The sequence below is a fragment of the Emydura macquarii genome, unplaced genomic scaffold (genome assembly GCF_026122565.2).
Source record: "Emydura macquarii macquarii isolate MOO-44397 ecotype Brisbane River unplaced genomic scaffold, CSIRO-AGI_Emac_v2 contig_1146, whole genome shotgun sequence".
NCBI lineage: Eukaryota > Metazoa > Chordata > Testudines > Chelidae > Emydura > Emydura macquarii.
Window position 1 is genome coordinate 14082788 of NW_027131283.1, and position 19514 is coordinate 14102301.

The following is a 19514-nucleotide window of genomic DNA, read 5'->3' on the forward strand; positions in this document are numbered from 1 at the left end:
GGTGGGGATGGCATCATATATTAGAGACATCACTACTTGTTTTAGAATTACTGATAACTCAAACCTGCAGGATCTTAAATACATATGGATCAATGTGCTAATTAACAAAGCACAGGAGGAGGTATTGATAGGTATCTATTACAGACCACCAAACCAAATTAGAACACAGGACAAGTTACTCTTTAAGTGCTTGTCTGAAATGTATGCAAAGAAAAATTGTGTGGTCATCAGAAATGTCAGCTTGGGAGATGAATGCTGGAGGTCCCATGCAGCCAGTAGTAAAACATTAGAGTTCCTAAAAATGATAGATGATAATTTTCTAAAACAAGAGGTATTGTACCCAAAATAGGTAATTATTTTGTGATTCATTATGACTGATAAAGATTGATTCATCACCAGACTGGAAGTCAGTGGTTGTCTAGTAACCAATGATCATATCCTGAGTGCATTCAATATGGGAAAATTGAGAACAGTTCCAACTCACGAAATGTATTATATATGTTTGGTACTTCATAACAGATAATTCCCAAAGCGGGAGAAAATTATGTATAAAATTGACAGGAAGGAAAAATTTGGACAGAAAAAGGTGAATGAAAATTGGGAGTTCTTTAAGATGTATTCAGAAGATGGCCAAAAAGCTATGTTTCCACAATCAAGAAAAATGATAACTGTGGCTAAAAGCCCATCCTGGTTCACTGACAAAGAAAAAGCAGAATTTAAAAATAAAAAAGCAATATATAACAAATAGAAAAAAGGAGAAATACATAACATCATAAATGAGAAGATATTAATTGTAGAAAATTTATATGAAAAGCTAAAGACATCAGGGAAAAATCTTAGCTTGGCAGAGCTGAGGACAGTAAGAAAGAATTTTAAAGAATATTAGGAATAAAAGAAATCTTAGCAATGATATAGGCCCATTACTATATGGATATGGTAACATTGTTAATAATAATGCAGAAAAGGCAATGTGTTCAATAAATATTTCTGTTCTTTCCGTATCTGGAAAGAAGGGGGATGACATGCTTCTATCACATCAGGATGATGAAAAATTTTCCAGTCCATTTCTAACCAAGGAGGATGTTAAACAACTACTAGGGCTAAACATTTTACCATCAGCAGGTCAGAATGACTTGCACCCAAGAGTCCTAAAAGAGCTGGCTGAGGAGTTTTCTAGCCCATTGATATTAATTTTCACTATATCTTGGAATATCAGGAAAATGCTACAAATCTGGAAGACTTCTAACATTATTCCAGAATTCAAAAAGGATAAGTGGCATGACCCACATAATAAATAAGCCAGTTAGCTTGACATCAATCCCAGCCAAAATAAGGAAAAAGTTGATAAGGGTGTCAACTGATAAAGAATGAAAGGATAGGAATAAAACGAATGCCAGTCAACATAAGTTTATGGAAAATAAATCTTGTAAAAAATGTGATTTCATTCTTAGATGAGATTACTAGTTTGGTTAATAAAGGTAATGTGCAGATGTAATACATTTACATTTTTATAAAATGTTTGATTTAGTACCACATGACATTTTGGTTAAAAAAATTAAAATTACACAACACCCAAAAAGTACATGTTAACTGAATTAAGAGCTGGCTAATTGACAGATCTCAAAAAGTAGCCATAAGTGGAGAATCAATAATAAATTAAATATTTTTAGTGGTGTTCCACAGGGACTGGTACTAGGTCTGACTCTATTCAATATTTTCATTAATAATCTGGAAGTAAATATAAAATTACGGCCAATAGAATTCGTAGATGACACAAAAGAGTGGTGGACTGACAAATATTGATGAGTAGGCAGGGCAGTCATACAGAGTGATCTGGATTGCTTGGTAAGCTGGGTCCAATTCAAACAAAATGTGTTTTAATGTACCCAAATACAAAGTTAAGCATCCAGAAACAAGAAATGTGAGACATGTGGTATGGGGGACTGTATCCTAGAGAACAGTGACTCTGAAAAGGATCTGGGGGGTCATAGTGAAAAACAACCCAAAAAGAATTCCCAGTGTGATGCTGTGGCCAGAAGGGCTAATGCGATCCTTGAGTGTATAAACAGGGAAATAGTGAGTAGGAGTCGAGAGGTGACTTTACCTCTATATGGCAGTGGTGAGACCGATACTGGCACACCGAATACAGTTCTGATGGCCTCATTTTCAAAAGAATGTTGAAAAACTGGAGGGACAGCAGAAAAGAGCCACAAAAACAATTTCAGCGTTGGAGAAGATGCATTACAGTGAGAAACATAAGGAGATGAATCTGTTTGGCTTATCAAAAAGAAGACTGATCAGTGACTTGATGACAGTATATAAGTACCTTCCTAGGGAGAAAATACTGAGTACTAAAGGACCCGTTAATCTGGCTGATAAAAGATATAACAAGAACAAAAGGCTGGAAGCTGAAGCCAGAGAATTCAAATAGGAAATAAAGCATAAACTTTAAACAGTGAGGATGATTATTGGTTTTTGGACCAAAATTACCAATTAAGGTAATTTAATTTACACTTGATTTACATAATGTAAATTTCCCCCTGAAAATCAATTTCGGTGCTCATTAGTGCTCATGCCTCTGACACTGCTCAGATCTCTCCACAAAGCCCTGCCTATGCACCCAATACCAACCTGCAGCATTTCTGTTCCTGAGAGGCAACTAACAAAGAAATACTGTGTGGTGATTTTCTGGTGTAAATCACTGTCAAGACTGGATTGAGCCAAAGCCAAAATTATCTGATTTCATCTAAATCTCCAGAGAGTAATTTACTGCATCACCTGGTGTTTTAGACAAACAAATCACAAAATTCATGTTTACTATTATTGAATAGGAGCAAAAGTAAATAACTTATAAAGATGTTTCTGTAATAAGAAAACAATTTCACAAACAAACAGAAACTAACAAACAAACCAAAGATCGACCGCACAATCCCACAAAATAAGTTACCTCTACTGCTTCCCATCCCCACTGCCTGTACTTCGGATCATGAGTGAACCTCCACATATACATGTAGGTCTCTATAACTTCAGGTCGCAAGATGTAATATTTCTCATTTTGCCTTGTAGCAATGGCCTCTACGCCACCATCAAATCTGAAAGCCTCTGGTCCCAGTTTCATACCTAGACAATAAAAATTAAATGTGTAACAATGTTAGCGACGATTTTGTATACAGGATTTTAACTGTACATCTTACAATTGTTTGAGTATTTTTTCCACAGTAAACATAAGTATTAAAATCTACAAACGCTCCTTTTCAGGCACAAACCATCACAATTTATGTAAATTACTAAACACTAATCACACCTTCATATTAAGTTAATTATATTATATCATGAGGTCTACACTTCAGCCATGAGTGTCCAGACTCCTACTTGTATCTGTTATATTTGGGAAATCCCAATTGCTGGTTCAAAATGGATATGCTGTATTGATACTTTAAAGTGGAGTTCTACTCCAAAGGTTGACTGTAAAACTTGCATATTGGGATATTTGATGTGCATTGTGACTCTATATCAAATATGCTTATATTACAGATAAAATGAATTTTTTCCTGTTTGTTCTGCAAATTCACCCTGTCTGGGTTCTTTCATCGTCTTACTTCAGCAACTCTAAGAATGATCCTGAAGGACAAATTCTGCATTCAGTCCCCTTCGTGTAACCCTACTGTCTAAATGTTACACAGGAGGAATTGTGAGCAGAATTTGTCCTTGCATTTAGAACTTCATTAATCCTGCTATTTATGCACAAATGAATAGAATCCATCTCATTTGCTTGTATTTGTGGTGGGCTCAGCAGAACTCAGACCACAAAACTGTCACCATTTTTGTCACTAATGCAAGCAAATATGACACCATAGACACAGACAGTATATCTGACAAAGGAGGAACCAGTTTTAGAGTCACTATTCAGAGCAAAACAACATTTTAAATGGGAATAAAAAGTACTCTACATTCATTTTACAGAACAGCATACAGTACTGTTTGCTCCTGTTTTAACCAGGACAGAATTATAGATAAAGATTAAAGCACAGCTAATCTCTCAAAATTCATAATACAGTACTTACTTGTACGGTCATAAGATTCATGGCATGTGCGAGCAATTTCAGCGCCAAGTTCAATATGATGCCCCGTTTTATCACTAGGTGCCCCATCTGCACCCAGTGCAAACATGCCTCCAGCAAAACAGGTCAGATGTCCCATTTTGTGTTCAAGCAGGCCACCCTTCCATTCAGCAATGTATGTCAGACCTCCACTAGATTTCCGGATCAGATGGGTTTCTATGGACTGCAAAAATATACATTTTCAAACCAAATTTACCATTTTGTAAAGTACATGTGAAAAACAAAGGCAAAATTGTACAAAAGAGAAAATAATAAATGTATACCCATCCAACTCATCTTTGTTTTCAGTTTTGTCTTCAGGATAGCGTTTGCTTTGATTGACTTTAGATTAATAATGCTAATTAACCTCAAGCCCAAAGAAAATACAACTCTTTTTTACCAGTGCAGATTGGCATACAATAATAATACGATAAACTGCTGACACTATTTGTATCTTACCTGGTAAATTTTCTAAAAAAGTTGAAATACTTCAGAAGATTAGAAAATACTATTTTATCATTCTGATTTTTTCCTCAGCCTTATGATAAGCATATGTTATATACATAGGATATATTTTTAATGGCCTCAGCGATTTATCTTGTAAATTTTCCATCTTAAAATGCTACTGTACTGGACATAGTTATTGTATCAGATATAATTGTGTAGTAAAGTGATCATCAAGGGATTGATTAACTGTGATACTCAAAATACTAGAACAGTGGTTCTCAATCTGTTTACTATTGTGAGCTGCATATACAGCTGTCTGTGTATTATGTGGGCCGCATCCACACAAAATATATATACTACCTGTATGGCCCTGAGGATGTCACATAGGCTACAGCTGTGTGCTGAATGGGTCGCAAGCAAGCTGTGGGTTGAGAACCACTAGACTAGAGGTTGGAGCCGTGCTCTAATCCTCCCTTACTTTCTGTTTTATTTGTATGTCTTCTCCCACGGTTTGTTATATAACTGAATAAAGCAGCAGGTTCCCAGCCTGCAGCACTGCAAGTAAAGTGTGTTTCTTAGGCACTGCCCTTTACAAAACTGGAAGGAAGAAGGACAAGGAAGAACATAAAAATGGTAATTCATGGGAAAAATTAGGAGTTTAATTCAGCAAATGAAGATTGGCAGCAATAAATTGGCAGATTGGGCCACTATTTTCTTGCAAATGAGATCACAGATAAGGACAAAACAAAGCAATTTTCCTCAGTGTCTGACAGTAAAACCCATTCTCTCTTAAAGAGTTTGTTAGGACCCCAGAAACCAGGAGATAAAAGTTTAAATGTCCTTCAAAATATCTTAACAGAGTACTACACACCAAAGCCAACCATTATTACAGAATGTTTTAAGTTTCATAACTGAATGTGGTGGGCAAGGTGAAAATGTACCTGTGTATGTGTCACAGCTAAAATGATGAATGGAATACTGCTGATTTGGACGTGTCCTAGAGGATATGCTGCGGGACAGATTTGATTGTGGTATCAATAATAAGAGAATTAAAAAACAACCGCTGTCAGAGGGGAACTTAACCTGGCCCAAAGCAGCAGAATTAGCCACAGCAATGAACGCAGTGAAAAACTTACAAGATTTGCACTTCGAATGCAGGGACAATCAAACTGATTCAATAAGCAAAATGCAAAGCCAGTTGCAAGAGACACAGACTCTTGAGGGGTGATCCGCTGCAAAGGAACTCATTTTACATCTGTTTGTAAATTTAAAACAGCCCAGTGCCATAAGTGCCTCAAGATTGGATACTTAGCCAGACAGTGCAAAGGTGACTTTCAAACAGCATCTCAAGCCCTGAAGGGTAGACTAAAAAACCAGAGCAAACGCAAGAAAACAGAGGGCTTTTTCCCTTGGGGGGCGCGGGGGGGGGGGGGGGGGGGGGCGCACGATGTACACAAAGGCACACACTACATATTGTGTAACAGGGAAGAAAGTGGGACTGTACAAAGTTAACAATAGACTTAAATTCGGGTGCATCACCTACTGTGATCAATGAATCTACAAACATATCAACAATGCAAAGCAGGACAAAGTTTGCTAGTGAATGCAGGCATGATCCTGAGCACCTACTGTGGGAACCCATTAAGGTGTTAAGTGCTGTGCTTATTCCTGTAAAACATAAAATCCAAAAGATAAATTTACTAGTCCTAGTGGCCCAGGGACAAAGGCAAAACCTGGGAGGCTGAGACTGGTTGTAAGAACTAAAACTGAATTGAGAAGAAATTTTCAAATTAGACCCTAGCAAAACACCAACATTCCAGGAAATCCTGGATGCTCACCAGACTCTTTTAAAGACAGGTTAGGGACCTGTCTTTCCAGATGGTGTAAAGGCAAAGATTTACACCCAGGATGGGGGTCATGCCAAAATGATTTAAAGCAGATCCAGATCCTTAAAGTTTCCGAGAAAAGACTGAGTTAAGCAGACTGGAAAAGGAGATCATCATTTCACCAGTGCAGTTTTCTGAACTGGCCACACCTCCAGTGCCTATGGTTAAACCAGATAAGACCATCCCCGCTTCTATGGGGATTATAAAGTCAGGTGCATCAGGTCTCCAGGTTAGACAATTACCCCATTCCATGGTTGGAGGACCTGCTGGCAGTGTTAGGTAGAGGTGCAAAAATGTAGTAAACTGGACGTCACAGGCGTACCAGCCCTTGAGGCTGAAGCAGGATTGTAAAAACAAAAAAGTTACCACTATAAACAATGTGGAAAATGTGTTTTAGTGAGGACTGATGGACATCCTTATCACAAGCAGAAATGACATTGAACATCTATTAACACTGGAGAAGGCACTTCAAAGATTGGAGGCAGTAGGAGTCTATTTAAAACATGGTAAATGCTTTTTGATGAGACCAGAAGTGATGTACGTGGGCTATGGGATTCACTATGTGGCAGACAAGGTCACGGCAAATGAAGAGTCTCCAGCCCTTCAGAACACAACTGAGTTACAGACACACTTAGGTGCTGACAGAGGTACATGATGATATCCTGGTATTTCAAGCATGAAATCTTTGGCTTGGTGCTATGTAGGAAGGCCAAAATGGATGAGCACCCAGAAAAAGTAGTAAAAGAATGTCAACCAATGTCAGGTACACAAGCAGACTCTGGCCTTGCAGGCCTTCACCTCTGGGAATGACCAGGATACTCCTGGTTTCGCATACATATAGACTTTGCAGGCCCACAAGTGGGAAAAATGTTTCTAATCATAGTGAAAGCATAATTAAAATGGCTAAAAGTACACGTGACAGCTCCATGAAATCCATTGCTACCTGTGAAAAGATCAGATAGACCTTTACCACACACAGACTGCCAGTAATACTTCTCACAGGCAATGGACCAAATTTTATAAGGATAGGGTTTAAAAACTTTCTGAGCAAAATAGGATTAAACATATTCAAACTTCCTCATATCATCCACCTTCCAATGGCCTACCAAAGAGAGCTGTGAGGTCTTTTGAAGAGTGGATGAAAAAGATGATTAGTGAGAGTTTGGAAATGAAGCTGGCTCGATTTCTTTTTAAATACAGAACGACTCCTCAAATGGCTATGGACATGAGTCCGGCCCAGCTGTTGATGGAAGGAAGGTGAGAACTCATTTGGACTTAAGCCATCCCAGAATGGAGGGGGAAGTGTTATGGAAACAAGCTTTTCAAAGACAATGGCATGGCTATCATGCTAAAGACTGAGCTGGACTCAACAGACCTACTCTACATAAAAAATGTCAATGCTTTCCAGCCCACATGGATTCTGGGTAATATCTCAGAGCAAAGTAGACTCTTGTCTTTTCAAGTCTGTTTAAAGTGGTGGAATCACAAGACGTCAGGATCAGGTTCCTGTCATGACCCTGGAGGTGGCCCCAACCTGAGGTGGCTGCTGCCAACAGGCATTACCCCATGAAAGAGAGAATAGCCCCTGGTTATTTAAAATGCTATATCTGGACTGCAAATTAAGAGTGGAAGGATGTAGTCAAGTGAACATCAAGGGGTTAACTTGGCTACTCAGAACATTATGAGTTGCAGCTATGATCTAAGCCCTCCCTTACCTCCAGTTAGTGTGTCTTTTCCCTTGCTCTGTCTGTTATATAGTTGAATAAAGCAGCATGTTCTCAGCCTGCAGTGTGGTAAGTACAGTGTATTTCTCTGTGCACTAAGTGGTCCCTTTACAAAAAAGTGTTCTTCAAATGGATGTACTTTACATATTCTAAAAGTGACTATGCTAAAGCTCTGACACTGTACTCGGAAACATGTGGGTAGGCTTCTGCAGCTCCATGAAAACCCGGCCCTCAGCTGCAGCCAACAGGGCTTCACTCAGGTCCAGGATTCTGCCCATGCAGTTCACAATGCATGATAAGGGTGCCTTGGAGACCTCTGAAAAACCTCGCAATAAAAATGGGGAATATACACCAGCGAGAAAGAATTAGAAGTAGGTGAAGTTAGTCATTACAAGATTTATGGAAATCTGAACACACTATGTATGTACCAGAAGATACACTATATATCGTGAGATTAAATGGGAGGCATAAAGAAAAATCTGAAAACATAAGACGACATAGAAAAGCACAGTCACAGGGAAAGTGACGTGCTCTTGAAAGAGACTAAAGATGAACCATACTACTGTACATTCAGTTGTCCACCAAATGCTTGGTTTAATCCATTAGAATAATAAAATCCAGAAAAATGGCTGGAAGATAAATTTAAGTGAAGAAAAACTTGATAGTTCACACTTAATCAAGCCTCCTCCTCCCTCCCCTTCCTCCCCCCAAAAAACAAAACAAAAAACAAAACAAAACAAAACAAAACCCCAAATACTGTACAGGGAACTATTATAGACAAAGATAAAAACAACAAACTGAGCCATAAATAGGAAATACTGATCAGAGTTATTTGTTTCCTTTTAAAGGCAATAAATGTTATTTTTAGTAGCATTAAAGGTCTTCTGTATACTGTAGCATCAGCAGAACAATTCTTTATTAACTTTTACTGCATCTATCCATCTAGGTACTTATGTTGTGCTATCTGAACATCTTATAGAAATAAAGTCAACTAATTCTGAAAAATATTAACTTTGTCTTCTCTCTCCTATGCCCAAGAATTTACCAAGGATATTATTTGTCTTTTCTCTGCCATCAGTTATTGACTTAGGAAGTCCCTTGACCTATCCATCTTGCACTTTTTTCTTCCTTTGCATTCCCCCAGCCACCCTGCTTTCAGGCTATTATTGTGTATTAGCTGTAATGTACACCTGCCCTTATTTTTAAAGCAACACTCTCTTGAAGGACATAGCATATGAAGAAAATATCCTGACTTCAGATAAAAAAATATCCCTCACATGATACAGATCTATACTAAAAAATTACAACTGCTCAAAAAATATCCACACACATTTATAAAGCTGTCGGTTGGGAGCTAAAATGTGTTGGGTTTTGGCAGATGAAGACTTCCTTTCATTTTTGCTGATAAAGACTCAAGGCAGGGGGTTCTCACAAGTTGTCCTAATGTGCATCTTATCCTAATAGAATCATGTAATCATAGAAATGTAGGATGTCATGCTGAGGCACAATTAAATATACCTAGATCACCCCTGATTATTTAAAAGACTGTTCTTCAAAACCTCCAATGACAAGGATTCCACAACCTCCCCAGATAACCTGCTCTGGTGCTTAACTATCTTTATAGAAAGTTTTTCCTCGTATCTAACCTAAATCTCCCTTGCTGTAAAATGATCTTATTACTTTTTGCCCTATCCTCAGTCGACATGGAGAATGATTGAGAACTGTTCTCTTTATAACAACCGTTTACACATTTGAAGACTATCAGGTCTCCCCCTCAGTCTTCTCTTCTTTAGACTAAGCTTGCCCAATTATTTCAGTCTCTCTTAACATGTCTTGCTTTCTAAACCTCTCATTTGTGTTGCTCTCCTCTGGGCTCTCTCCAATTTGTCCACATCTTTCTTGAAGTACGGTCCCCAGAGCTGGACACAGTATTTCAGCTGAGGCTTCACCAGTATTGACTAGAGCAGAACAATTATCTCCTATGTCTTACATACCACACTTCTGTTAATACACTAGAATATTAGCCTTTTTCGCAACTGCATCACGTTGTTGGCCCATATTCAATTTATCATCCACTATAACCACCAGATCATTTTCAGCAGTAATACTGCCTAGCCAGTTATTCCCCTTTTGTAGTTGTGCATTTAATTTTTCCTTTCTAAATGTAGTACTTTGCACTTGTCTTTATTGAATTTCATCTTGTTGATTTCCGACCAAATATCTAATTTTTCAAAGCCATTTTGAATTTGAATCCTGTCCTCTGAAGTGCCAGCAACCCCTCCCAGCTAGGTGTCATCCATACATTTTATAAGCATACATATTGGGGGGAAATACTAGGAAATAATAAAAAAGGATCAATTTCACACACTTTGAAACTAAAACAACTTCCAATGATTTTGTGAAAATAGGCATTTATTTTTCATCCACCTCTTCATGTCACCTCCCTGCTGTCATTGTCCTGTCTATTCCATTATCTGTCATTAATGAAAATACTGAATAGCACCAGATTGATAATAGATCCCTGTGGGACCCCACTAGATACTTCTTCCCAGTTTGACAGATTATTCTTTGAGTATGTGTTTTGAGCCTTGTGTGCAACTACCTTATAGTATCCAAACCACGTTTCCCTAGTTTGCTTATGAAAATGTTGTGTGGGACTGTGTCATGGACCTCCATTCACCCCCCACCCCATTTGTCCTCTTCCTTTCATTCCCCCCACTTTTCCCCCTTGAACCTTCAATATTTTTTTTCCTCCTTCCTCCATCCCAAATGCTTCCTCTTGGATTCTCTCTCTCCTCCTCAGCCTATTTGGAACAGAGGCCAGAACATGGATTCTACTCCCCTTCCAATATGGTTGACAACAGGATTATAGATATTGAGTCTGTCACAAGTGAATTTGCTAGTAATGCATTCCAAATGCAATAGAAAATTGCTTTTCTGTCAGGTGGGGAAGCTTCTTCTTTTGGAGTAGCTAGGTAATTATTTTTTAAAAGAATGCTGTTTAAAGCTTGCTTTCACTGGTTATTCCAATAGAGTTTATAATATTTAATTTATAATTATATAACTCAGAAGTTGGGGTCTCAAAGAAGCTTGCAGTGGAATGTATTACTGCATAAGTGTCTGAAATTTATTGGACAGAGGAATTTCCACAATCTTTCAACTGCTATGCAATAAAATATTTTGTGTGTTATCATAAACTGTGTTATTGTTTAAGATATCTAGTAGTTTTGTGGGTAACTGCTTGCAGAATACTAGTAAATTCTAATATTAAGCTGCCAACAATTTAGGGAAAAACAAATTCAAACTAAAACTCTTTGTGAACTGAGAGGAAACCTCTTTCAGAGTGCCATCCTTACTTACCAAAACCAAACCAAACCAAACCCTCAAACCACTATTCTGGTAACAGTTGATAATTCCACAGTAATTTACTAAACAGCAGGATTGGGGGCATTAAAAATAAATCAATTAATAAATCAAACTATTATACATAGCAAAGATTGCGTTTATTCCCATGTATGATAAAGCTGCTGATCACCAAGGAGCCACTAAAGGGGGTGATCCAAAACCCAGTGGAAACAACGGAAAGACACTTACTGATTTTAATGGAGCCACCAGATCCAGGACTCAACTGATTGCGGGGGACAACAAATAAGAAAACAGGAAGGGGCGTGAAGGTCACAGGTTTAAATGAAGGGAACCAGAAAGGGACACCGAGCAGAGAACCCTGGACAGCACCCACTGCCCCCGGAAGGTGTCAAGGGAGCCAGCGGACGCTGCCCAGATGTGTGAGTGCACAAGGGAACGGAAGTAGGCCCCACAGTCGCAGAGCGCCCCCCTTGCCAACCTCCTCTCCCTGGTCTTGTAGATGGCCATTTTGGCCAGGGTTAGGAGGAAGTTGACGAGGAGGGTGCTGGAAGGCATATATATTAGCCCCAGGCTCAACAAAGCCTTGTTCCCTGGGTAATTCAGCCAGGGTTACTCCAGGTCAATTAGGTCACCTGAAGTCAATTAAGGAGTTGGCCACAGCAGTTAAAAGCCTCCATTTCAGGCAGACAGGGGCAGCTGAAAGAAAGTTGGGAGAAGGAGCGGAGCGGCTACGGACCTTGGTGCTATTGCTGCCACAGTACTCAGGCCTGAGAGTTAGGGAGAAGCCAGTCTGGGCGGGTCAAAGGGTTGCAGGCACAGAGGCCTGAAGGAGGACCCTGCCGCTCAGGTAACTGAGCAAAGGAGTTGAGGTGGGAGAACCTCACTCAAATGGGGGAGGATCACAGAGATGGAGAGACTCAAGGTGAGGAAGGTGGAAAAACCCTCCTCCCTGGTTCCAGGAAGTGGACTGCAAGCAGGGGAGGCCACAGACAGGCGACCCACGGAAGGTAGTAGTTCTCATGGACTAAGCAGTTTGAGGCTACTCCTCGCAGGGTCCCTGGGTCGGGGCCCAGGGTAGAGGGTGGGACCGGGTCCCCCCCCCCTCCGCTCCCACCCAGCCACACCACCGGTGTAGCCGAAGAAAGTGCAGGACCCATGGAGCAGAATAGGCCTCCCTCGTCACAATATCTACCCCAGTTGCTATTCAAATTATTACTCTGTCTTCTTGAGAATACTACAGAGGAATGTTTTCATGAGTACCATGTTGCAACATTTCTCCTACCCCAGTGTGAGTACCACAAGTGTCAAGTCCATCAGACTAGGCTGTATCTTTAGCAAAATGTTTATTTCTTTGATATATTGGTTGGTTAGGACAGAGTGAGATCAGGGTCCTGTATATGAAAGGCATTTCTTTGTGTATCAGAGGAGGAACAGAATATTGTAGAGAGTCTTGCCTGTTTTATGAGGGTACACAGGATACAGCAGAATAGAGGATAAAGAAAAGTTGCTGTTATCTGTGGAAACTAAGGACTTGTCTACACATGGAAGTTGACCTGGAATAAGGTAGGGCGTAGATTTAAAATGGATTAGCTATTCTAAGGAACTCCATGTGTCAATGCTCTTCTTCTGGCATAAATGGATTAAGCTAAATTGGAAAAAGACAGTCTTATTCTGGAAGAAGAGTGTCCACACATGGAGTTAATCAGGAATAATTTCTGGTGCAGAAAAGCCCTAAAATAAGAGCTCTTGTAGTCTCTGAACTTTAGTGGTATGGTGCAGTCCCATGTAACTTAGTGTTGCACAATTTGTAAACTAGGGTGTAAATTCCAGGCAAGGAAATCAAATCTCTAAAATGAATTAGAAAGGGATATTGGGGCAGGATATTGGTAAAGGGAATCTTTATAGGTGAAGAATTCAGGATAGTGTACCAAATTGTCTACTTATGGCCAATATATTTTCAATTTTATATAATATATAGATTTTTAAAAAACATATATGACATTTATTTTAACCTTAACTCCATTTCAGCTAAGATTTGATCTGGGAATAATTCCACTGCAGTTTCCTCACTTGTGAATCTGGTGGTTTCATATTTATCACTATGAGATAAATTTATTATTTTATTCTGTATAGTGACATTTTCTACATGAACCAATTTACAGCATCTGTAAGGAATCAAAAAACTAGATGAGGTAGTGTTTGATTAGATGAAAATACTTTACTGATGGATAATTGTTTGGAACTGGTACAGTTTTCCTTTGCAGTAAATAGAAATGCATTTTACAGAATGAGAAGTTGGAGGGGGGGAAATGCAATTCACACTCTATCAAGACAGCTAGAAGAGAGGGTGCAATGCAAGAGTTTGCAGGGAGGAAATGGCTTGAGTGTATAATCCTAAAGGGAACAGCAGCAGATGCTACCTGGGAGCAGTTTAACAACAAAATAACAGCTGACATAAGGCAGCAGTGATAAAAAAGGGAAGAGAAGGAAAAGATTGAAACAAATGGGAATATATAGTTTTTGACAGCCTTATTCACGAAGAGAAATAAACTTACTGTATGTAAAGCTAAGATGGCACATGAGTGAGAGTGCACTTGCACGCTCACGTAGTTAACTTTTAGCTGATAGAGTCCTTTGCATTGTTTTTCATGCTATTACTTTTAAAACTTACTTCTGCAAGAATGAGGGCTAGAAACACTTTTATTGTTAAAACAGTGAGAGTCCTGTGGCACCTTAAATACTAACACATTTATTTGGGCATAAGCTTTCGTGGGCAGAAACCCACTTTGTTGGATGCAACTTTTATTGTTGTTTTTTAAGGGAAGCTCTTTCCACACACTCCCTCACTCTCTGCCCCTTCCAATGAGACCACGGGCAGAGCTCTTCCCCATTCCTGGGGCCAGCAGTTTCATGGAAGGAGTAATCTCTTATACTGTAGCATTAATTCCTCCTGGCATGAAGGGGATGTTGCTGGCCAAAAGGCAGCTTAGAGTGGTCTTCATTGCCTGTTCTTTCAAATCCCCTCCTCCCCTGCACACTGACATAACTTTTTGTAGAGCAGGACGGGAAGTCCTCCATTTTCAAATTCTTTGAAAAAGATGAATAGTTTACCTACAACAACAATGCACACATGGGGAGCAGACTTTGCTTTGGCTTCATCAGAGGGCTTAAGTGAACAGTGGAAGACTAATGATGGTAGACATAAATCTATTTATATTTATATAGCTTGTGATATTGTCTTGTTAAAAGTATGCCCGGATGTAATAAGATAGTACAAAATATGCTCATCTATGTAGTAAAGAAACAAGTTTGTTAGTGTAAAAAAAAAAAAAAAAAATGTTTTTTTGCATATCACAAAGTTGTCGTAATTCAAACATAACATACATCATGAAAATAAGTTACTGTTGCCAAGGGACATTAATGCCAAACAACAATACTCAAACAAATAATGCAAAACTCAACACCATAAAACCCAGGAAATACATGAAGTCATACACCTCACACATACGCAGCTCAATTTTTCTCTGCAGTAACGTCATGCAACCATACAATTATGATTAACACATTTTAAAGTTTGTTGTCCTTGGTCATACTTCTTTCTAAAGCCATTCAATTTGCTTAGTTTCTTCCTCAAGGTGTCACTACAGTCAGAGATAAGGTTATCTAAGGTTATCTGCGTGTCGTAAGTATACATTTCTATATCTTAGTATGTCTGGATTTTTGTTAAGTGAAACCTTAACTTTGAATTTCCTGGATTTACAATGTACTTTTTTTGATATAATTACAACATCTCCTTTTTGCACTAAATTATTGACATATACTCTCAACTCTAACTCCAGCTAAATGTATTTGTCCCCCAGGAATTTTCTTGTTTTTTAAATTATTAAAATTTCAGACATGAATACTGAACAAGAAAACCAAAGATCATGCCAATTTTCCATGGGATAATACTAATTATTTCAAGATATATAATATTAATCCTAAATCTTCTTTTAATTTTACTATTTAGGGCCAGACTCACCAACACACTTCAGAACAGCAAAAAGTGGCCAGAGTGTACGGGCCATTTATATTGGTAGAGTAATGCAAAACAGGCAGAGTGTACACTATATTTTCTCTTGTGCACACATTCTAAACTCTCCCTTCCTTCAAATTCCCCTGCACATATATATCCTTCATTCTCCATCCTATCCTCTACATTTTCCTGCACACATCCACATCCTAGTTTCCCAATCCTGCCCTCTCTGCTGATGTGATGCAATAGTTTTTAAAAAAGAAATAGATTGATTGTTTTTTCATTATTCTTCATAAATGAAAGTATATCTATCAACATAAACTGAAGAATAAGATCTCCTTCAGAATCCCACAATGTATTGTCCTCTTTCAAAATGGCCACCATCTCCTACTGTTCTCAATAGGACTGAGGTCATAAGCTGTGCTTAATGAAGATGGCCATTGCCTCCTTTTGTTCCTGATGGAAGAGAAGCCCACCTTTCCTCATGGAAGGAGGCATCCATGGTGTCAGAATGCAGAGAGGAGAACTGGTGGGAGAAGTGAAGGGAGATGATGACCATACTTGTAAGGGTAGCCTGTGGCTGGCATCTGTTCCATTGCGAATAATAGGAGATGGCAACCATTTTGAAAATAGGCAATTCTTTAATTGGTTTTCTGAAGGAGAATATTTTTATGTGACAACCTTTCTGAAGAATAAAGTTTAGTTGCGAACAATAATGGCAAAAAGTGACTGTTAAAACTTAAAAAGTTCTTAAAATGTAGTCTTTGTACAAGATTTCAATGAGTTAACTCTATGCAAAGTATGAAGAATATGCATTAAGATAATTTTTGGGGGTGGGAGGGGAAAGATGCCAAGAAAGGTGCTAAATTCCTTAAAGGACCAATTTAAATATTAATTTTAACTCTAAGGAATGTATTCACATGTGAATTCTGAAAAAAAAATTGGTATACAACAAGAGCTCTAATTTCAGGGAAGGATATATTGTATTTTTCATACCTAAGAGAGAAGTTTAATTCCTGTTTTAAATGCAAAACTCAACTCATCCTTACCTATGGAGATGCAATTGACAGCTCCATATTGCCAGAACTGTCTATGCCAACCATGGCATAAAAGTTCTAGTTTTCTGAACTCAAGTAAAAAGTTAAATATTTCATTAACAAAAGTGATTACATCATATCATAGACTAATCACCTACCAAGTTTCATTTAAAAATATCAAAATTGAAATCTACATATATAACATTTATGAGTCATTAAGATTTTTTTTTTTTTTTTATAGTGAACATATACTTCAATATTTCCTGAAGATGGTGGACACTTATTGCCTCTGGGCCTACATCATGCACCATATGACAAGCTTGAGCTTGATGTGAAATGTGATTTTTCTAGCAGAGGTGTACAGGTATTTATAACAGAAGTGCTGACAAGCCTCTAAAAGATGACGCATAATCATAACAGATAATGAACAGAGCGGTAAGTGGAGAAGCCTTGTTATGCTTGCTTGGGAAAAATGATAATTCATTTTTGTCTGAAAATCACCTATATTCTTCAGTACAGCCCTTGTAGCTGCCTGCCAGAGAACTACCATCAGGTAATTGATAAAATTATTAGTGGAATGATATGACAGACAACACATCTTCAGAGAGTAAAGTTATAGTATGTCTTTTACGAAGGGCTATTTCACATTAAACATTTATTGATACAGACAACCTTTTGCTCAATTAACCTTTGGGAGAGAACTGTGTGAATTCATGTGATTTATGAGAATCCATCTGGCGCATTATCACCTGCTGCTGACTGATCTATGGCATATTAATGGCTCTGTCCTCAATACAAGTTGCTTCTCTATTGGCCCCCTATTATCCTGGTACAAAGAAGGTCAGAAATGAATAAAGTTCAATTGGGGGGAAAACAGTGAACCCATGGTTGAAAAGATGAGGTATCATTAGACCTTACACGGTGACTAGAGAGATTCTACACAAATGCAGCTAGACAAATAGCAGAAAAGAAAATGAATAGCTTAGTAAAATTAATTTGTATTTTCTTTACTAAAATTGCCACAGATTTCAGTTGTCTCTCGACTATAATGTGTCTTGTCACCAAAATTTAAGATTTTACTTTGGCATCTCCCAAATTTTTCAAAACCATAGATCATAAACTTGTAAAGGTAGTTGGTTGATTGTCAGCATAAGAGTCTGTGTAATCAGAATATAACGGTACATTTAAGGCATCTTAAATCCTAGGGGGATATGACAAAGTCCTATGCTCAGTCCAACACCAATTTGCCTAACCCAGTCTGAATTACTTAACTCAGGATTTAATCCCTGTTTACAGAATATGTGTGGCTTGGATAGAGGAAAAGAAAGATGCTTTTCTAGATTGAAGCAGTGCCACCCTCAAACGTTCCAAAATCACAAGTCAGCCCCCCCCGCCCAAAACAAGCTTGGTTTAAAAATCATTTAGATTAAAAAATGGAATTCTTTAATATTTGCCGTCTGGCTTTGTGAGATTTTTGGATGCACTTGGGTTGCACTTTCAAGTTCTCTTTCACAACCATGGAGACTAAAAATGTACCTTGTTCTTCTAAATTAAGTCGATATTCTCATGTGCTTGCTTATCTTTGGCAGCTGGGGTTTAAAGTGAATCACCAAATATTGAGAGTTGGCAATACTCTCAATAATATAGTTCTAGCCTGACTTGCAAGGCAATTTCGCTTGTAGACAACTGCTTGTCCTCAAGAGTCCTGTAGTAATGACCTCAACCAATCATCATAAATTTATGTCCTATAAACAATTTTTTTTTTCTGAAAGAAGCTTCAGAAACAATTCCCACATGATTTCTCTTATAGGATTTTCTCAATATTTTGTCAATATCCTCAAATTATACATACAAGTTGTGGGAAGCTGTGTGTTACAACTCTATAGCTTGCTAGAACAAATGATGCCATTGAAACTACGTTTCCGCTATTTCCAGAGATATTTAGTGTACAGGTGACCAATTCAAATTTACAATTCAAGAACAATGATCATCTTATTAAGTACTTCATATTGCTGAAAACACAAGAGATTGCGTAATTGTGAATAAATGATTAATGACACAAAAATCTGATTGAGTGCAGTAGCCTTTAGTCACAAAACCTTCTGTAAGCAGTGGTACAGAGAGGGTCCCCCCCCATCCTTCCTTATACCTATTGTGGAAGTACTTCTGAGGTAATCAAAGGAGAGAATTAAACCTGTTAGATGGATACTCAAATATAGTAAACATAATGAATCTTGCATTTCTGCAAAATATAGCTGTATTGTATTTAGCGATGTGCAGAGTATTGCTGTGATAAGGACTTTTAAACATCAAAGCTGATCAAATGTATATTAATTAAAGGTGTGTGTGTGTGTGTTTTCACTGTCACTCAGTGTTTCAAGCACTAGCCCCTGTTTGCCCTGTGAAAGATCCACGCACCAGTCGGCTGGGTCACACAGGCTTACAGTAGGGCTGGTCAGACTGTAATGCTGCACAGGTCTGTTTACCCTTCCTTATGTGGAGACAGATAAAGTTTGTCATGTTAATTTGATGCAAGGTAGGCCATATCAAGGTGTAACATAAGGCAAATTCAAGCACATTTCTGGACTTGTAAACTCCCAAATGATGTTCAGGCCTAGCGTGGAAGGGCTGTGATGGGTCTCTGCTCTGTGATCATCATCATCCACAGACTTTGTAGGATTTCCAATCTTCATGGTTTCTTTTCTCTCTCCATATGTTGGAATCTCAAAGGCTACCCTGCACTAGTGCTGCAATATCCCCTGCACTACGACCATGGGGAGAGAGAAGGCTACTGGAATAGGATCTCTCTATTTTCTAAACAACCAAAATTAAATAATAGTTACCACTTTTAAGGTAAGCCACAGGAAGGGATGTTTGTCCTTCCATCCCCTACTGATAGTGTTCTTTGGTTTGACTGTTTCGTCTTCCAACCAAGAGCT

At 38.4% G+C, this 19514-nt stretch overlaps 1 protein-coding gene across 1 annotated transcript in view; it reads right to left on the bottom strand.

Annotated features, from left to right (window-relative positions):
* The window catches only part of MAN1A1 (mannosidase alpha class 1A member 1), a 223699-nt gene that overhangs the window by 21914 nt on the left and 182271 nt on the right, over positions 1–19514 (bottom strand). Inside the window, exons 9-10 of the mRNA XM_067546665.1 lie at positions 4065–4284; positions 2948–3120 (exon numbers count right to left, since the gene is read on the bottom strand). Of these exons, the coding sequence (XP_067402766.1) occupies positions 2948–3120; positions 4065–4284 (393 nt within the window). The remainder of the gene's footprint in view (positions 1–2947; positions 3121–4064; positions 4285–19514) is intronic.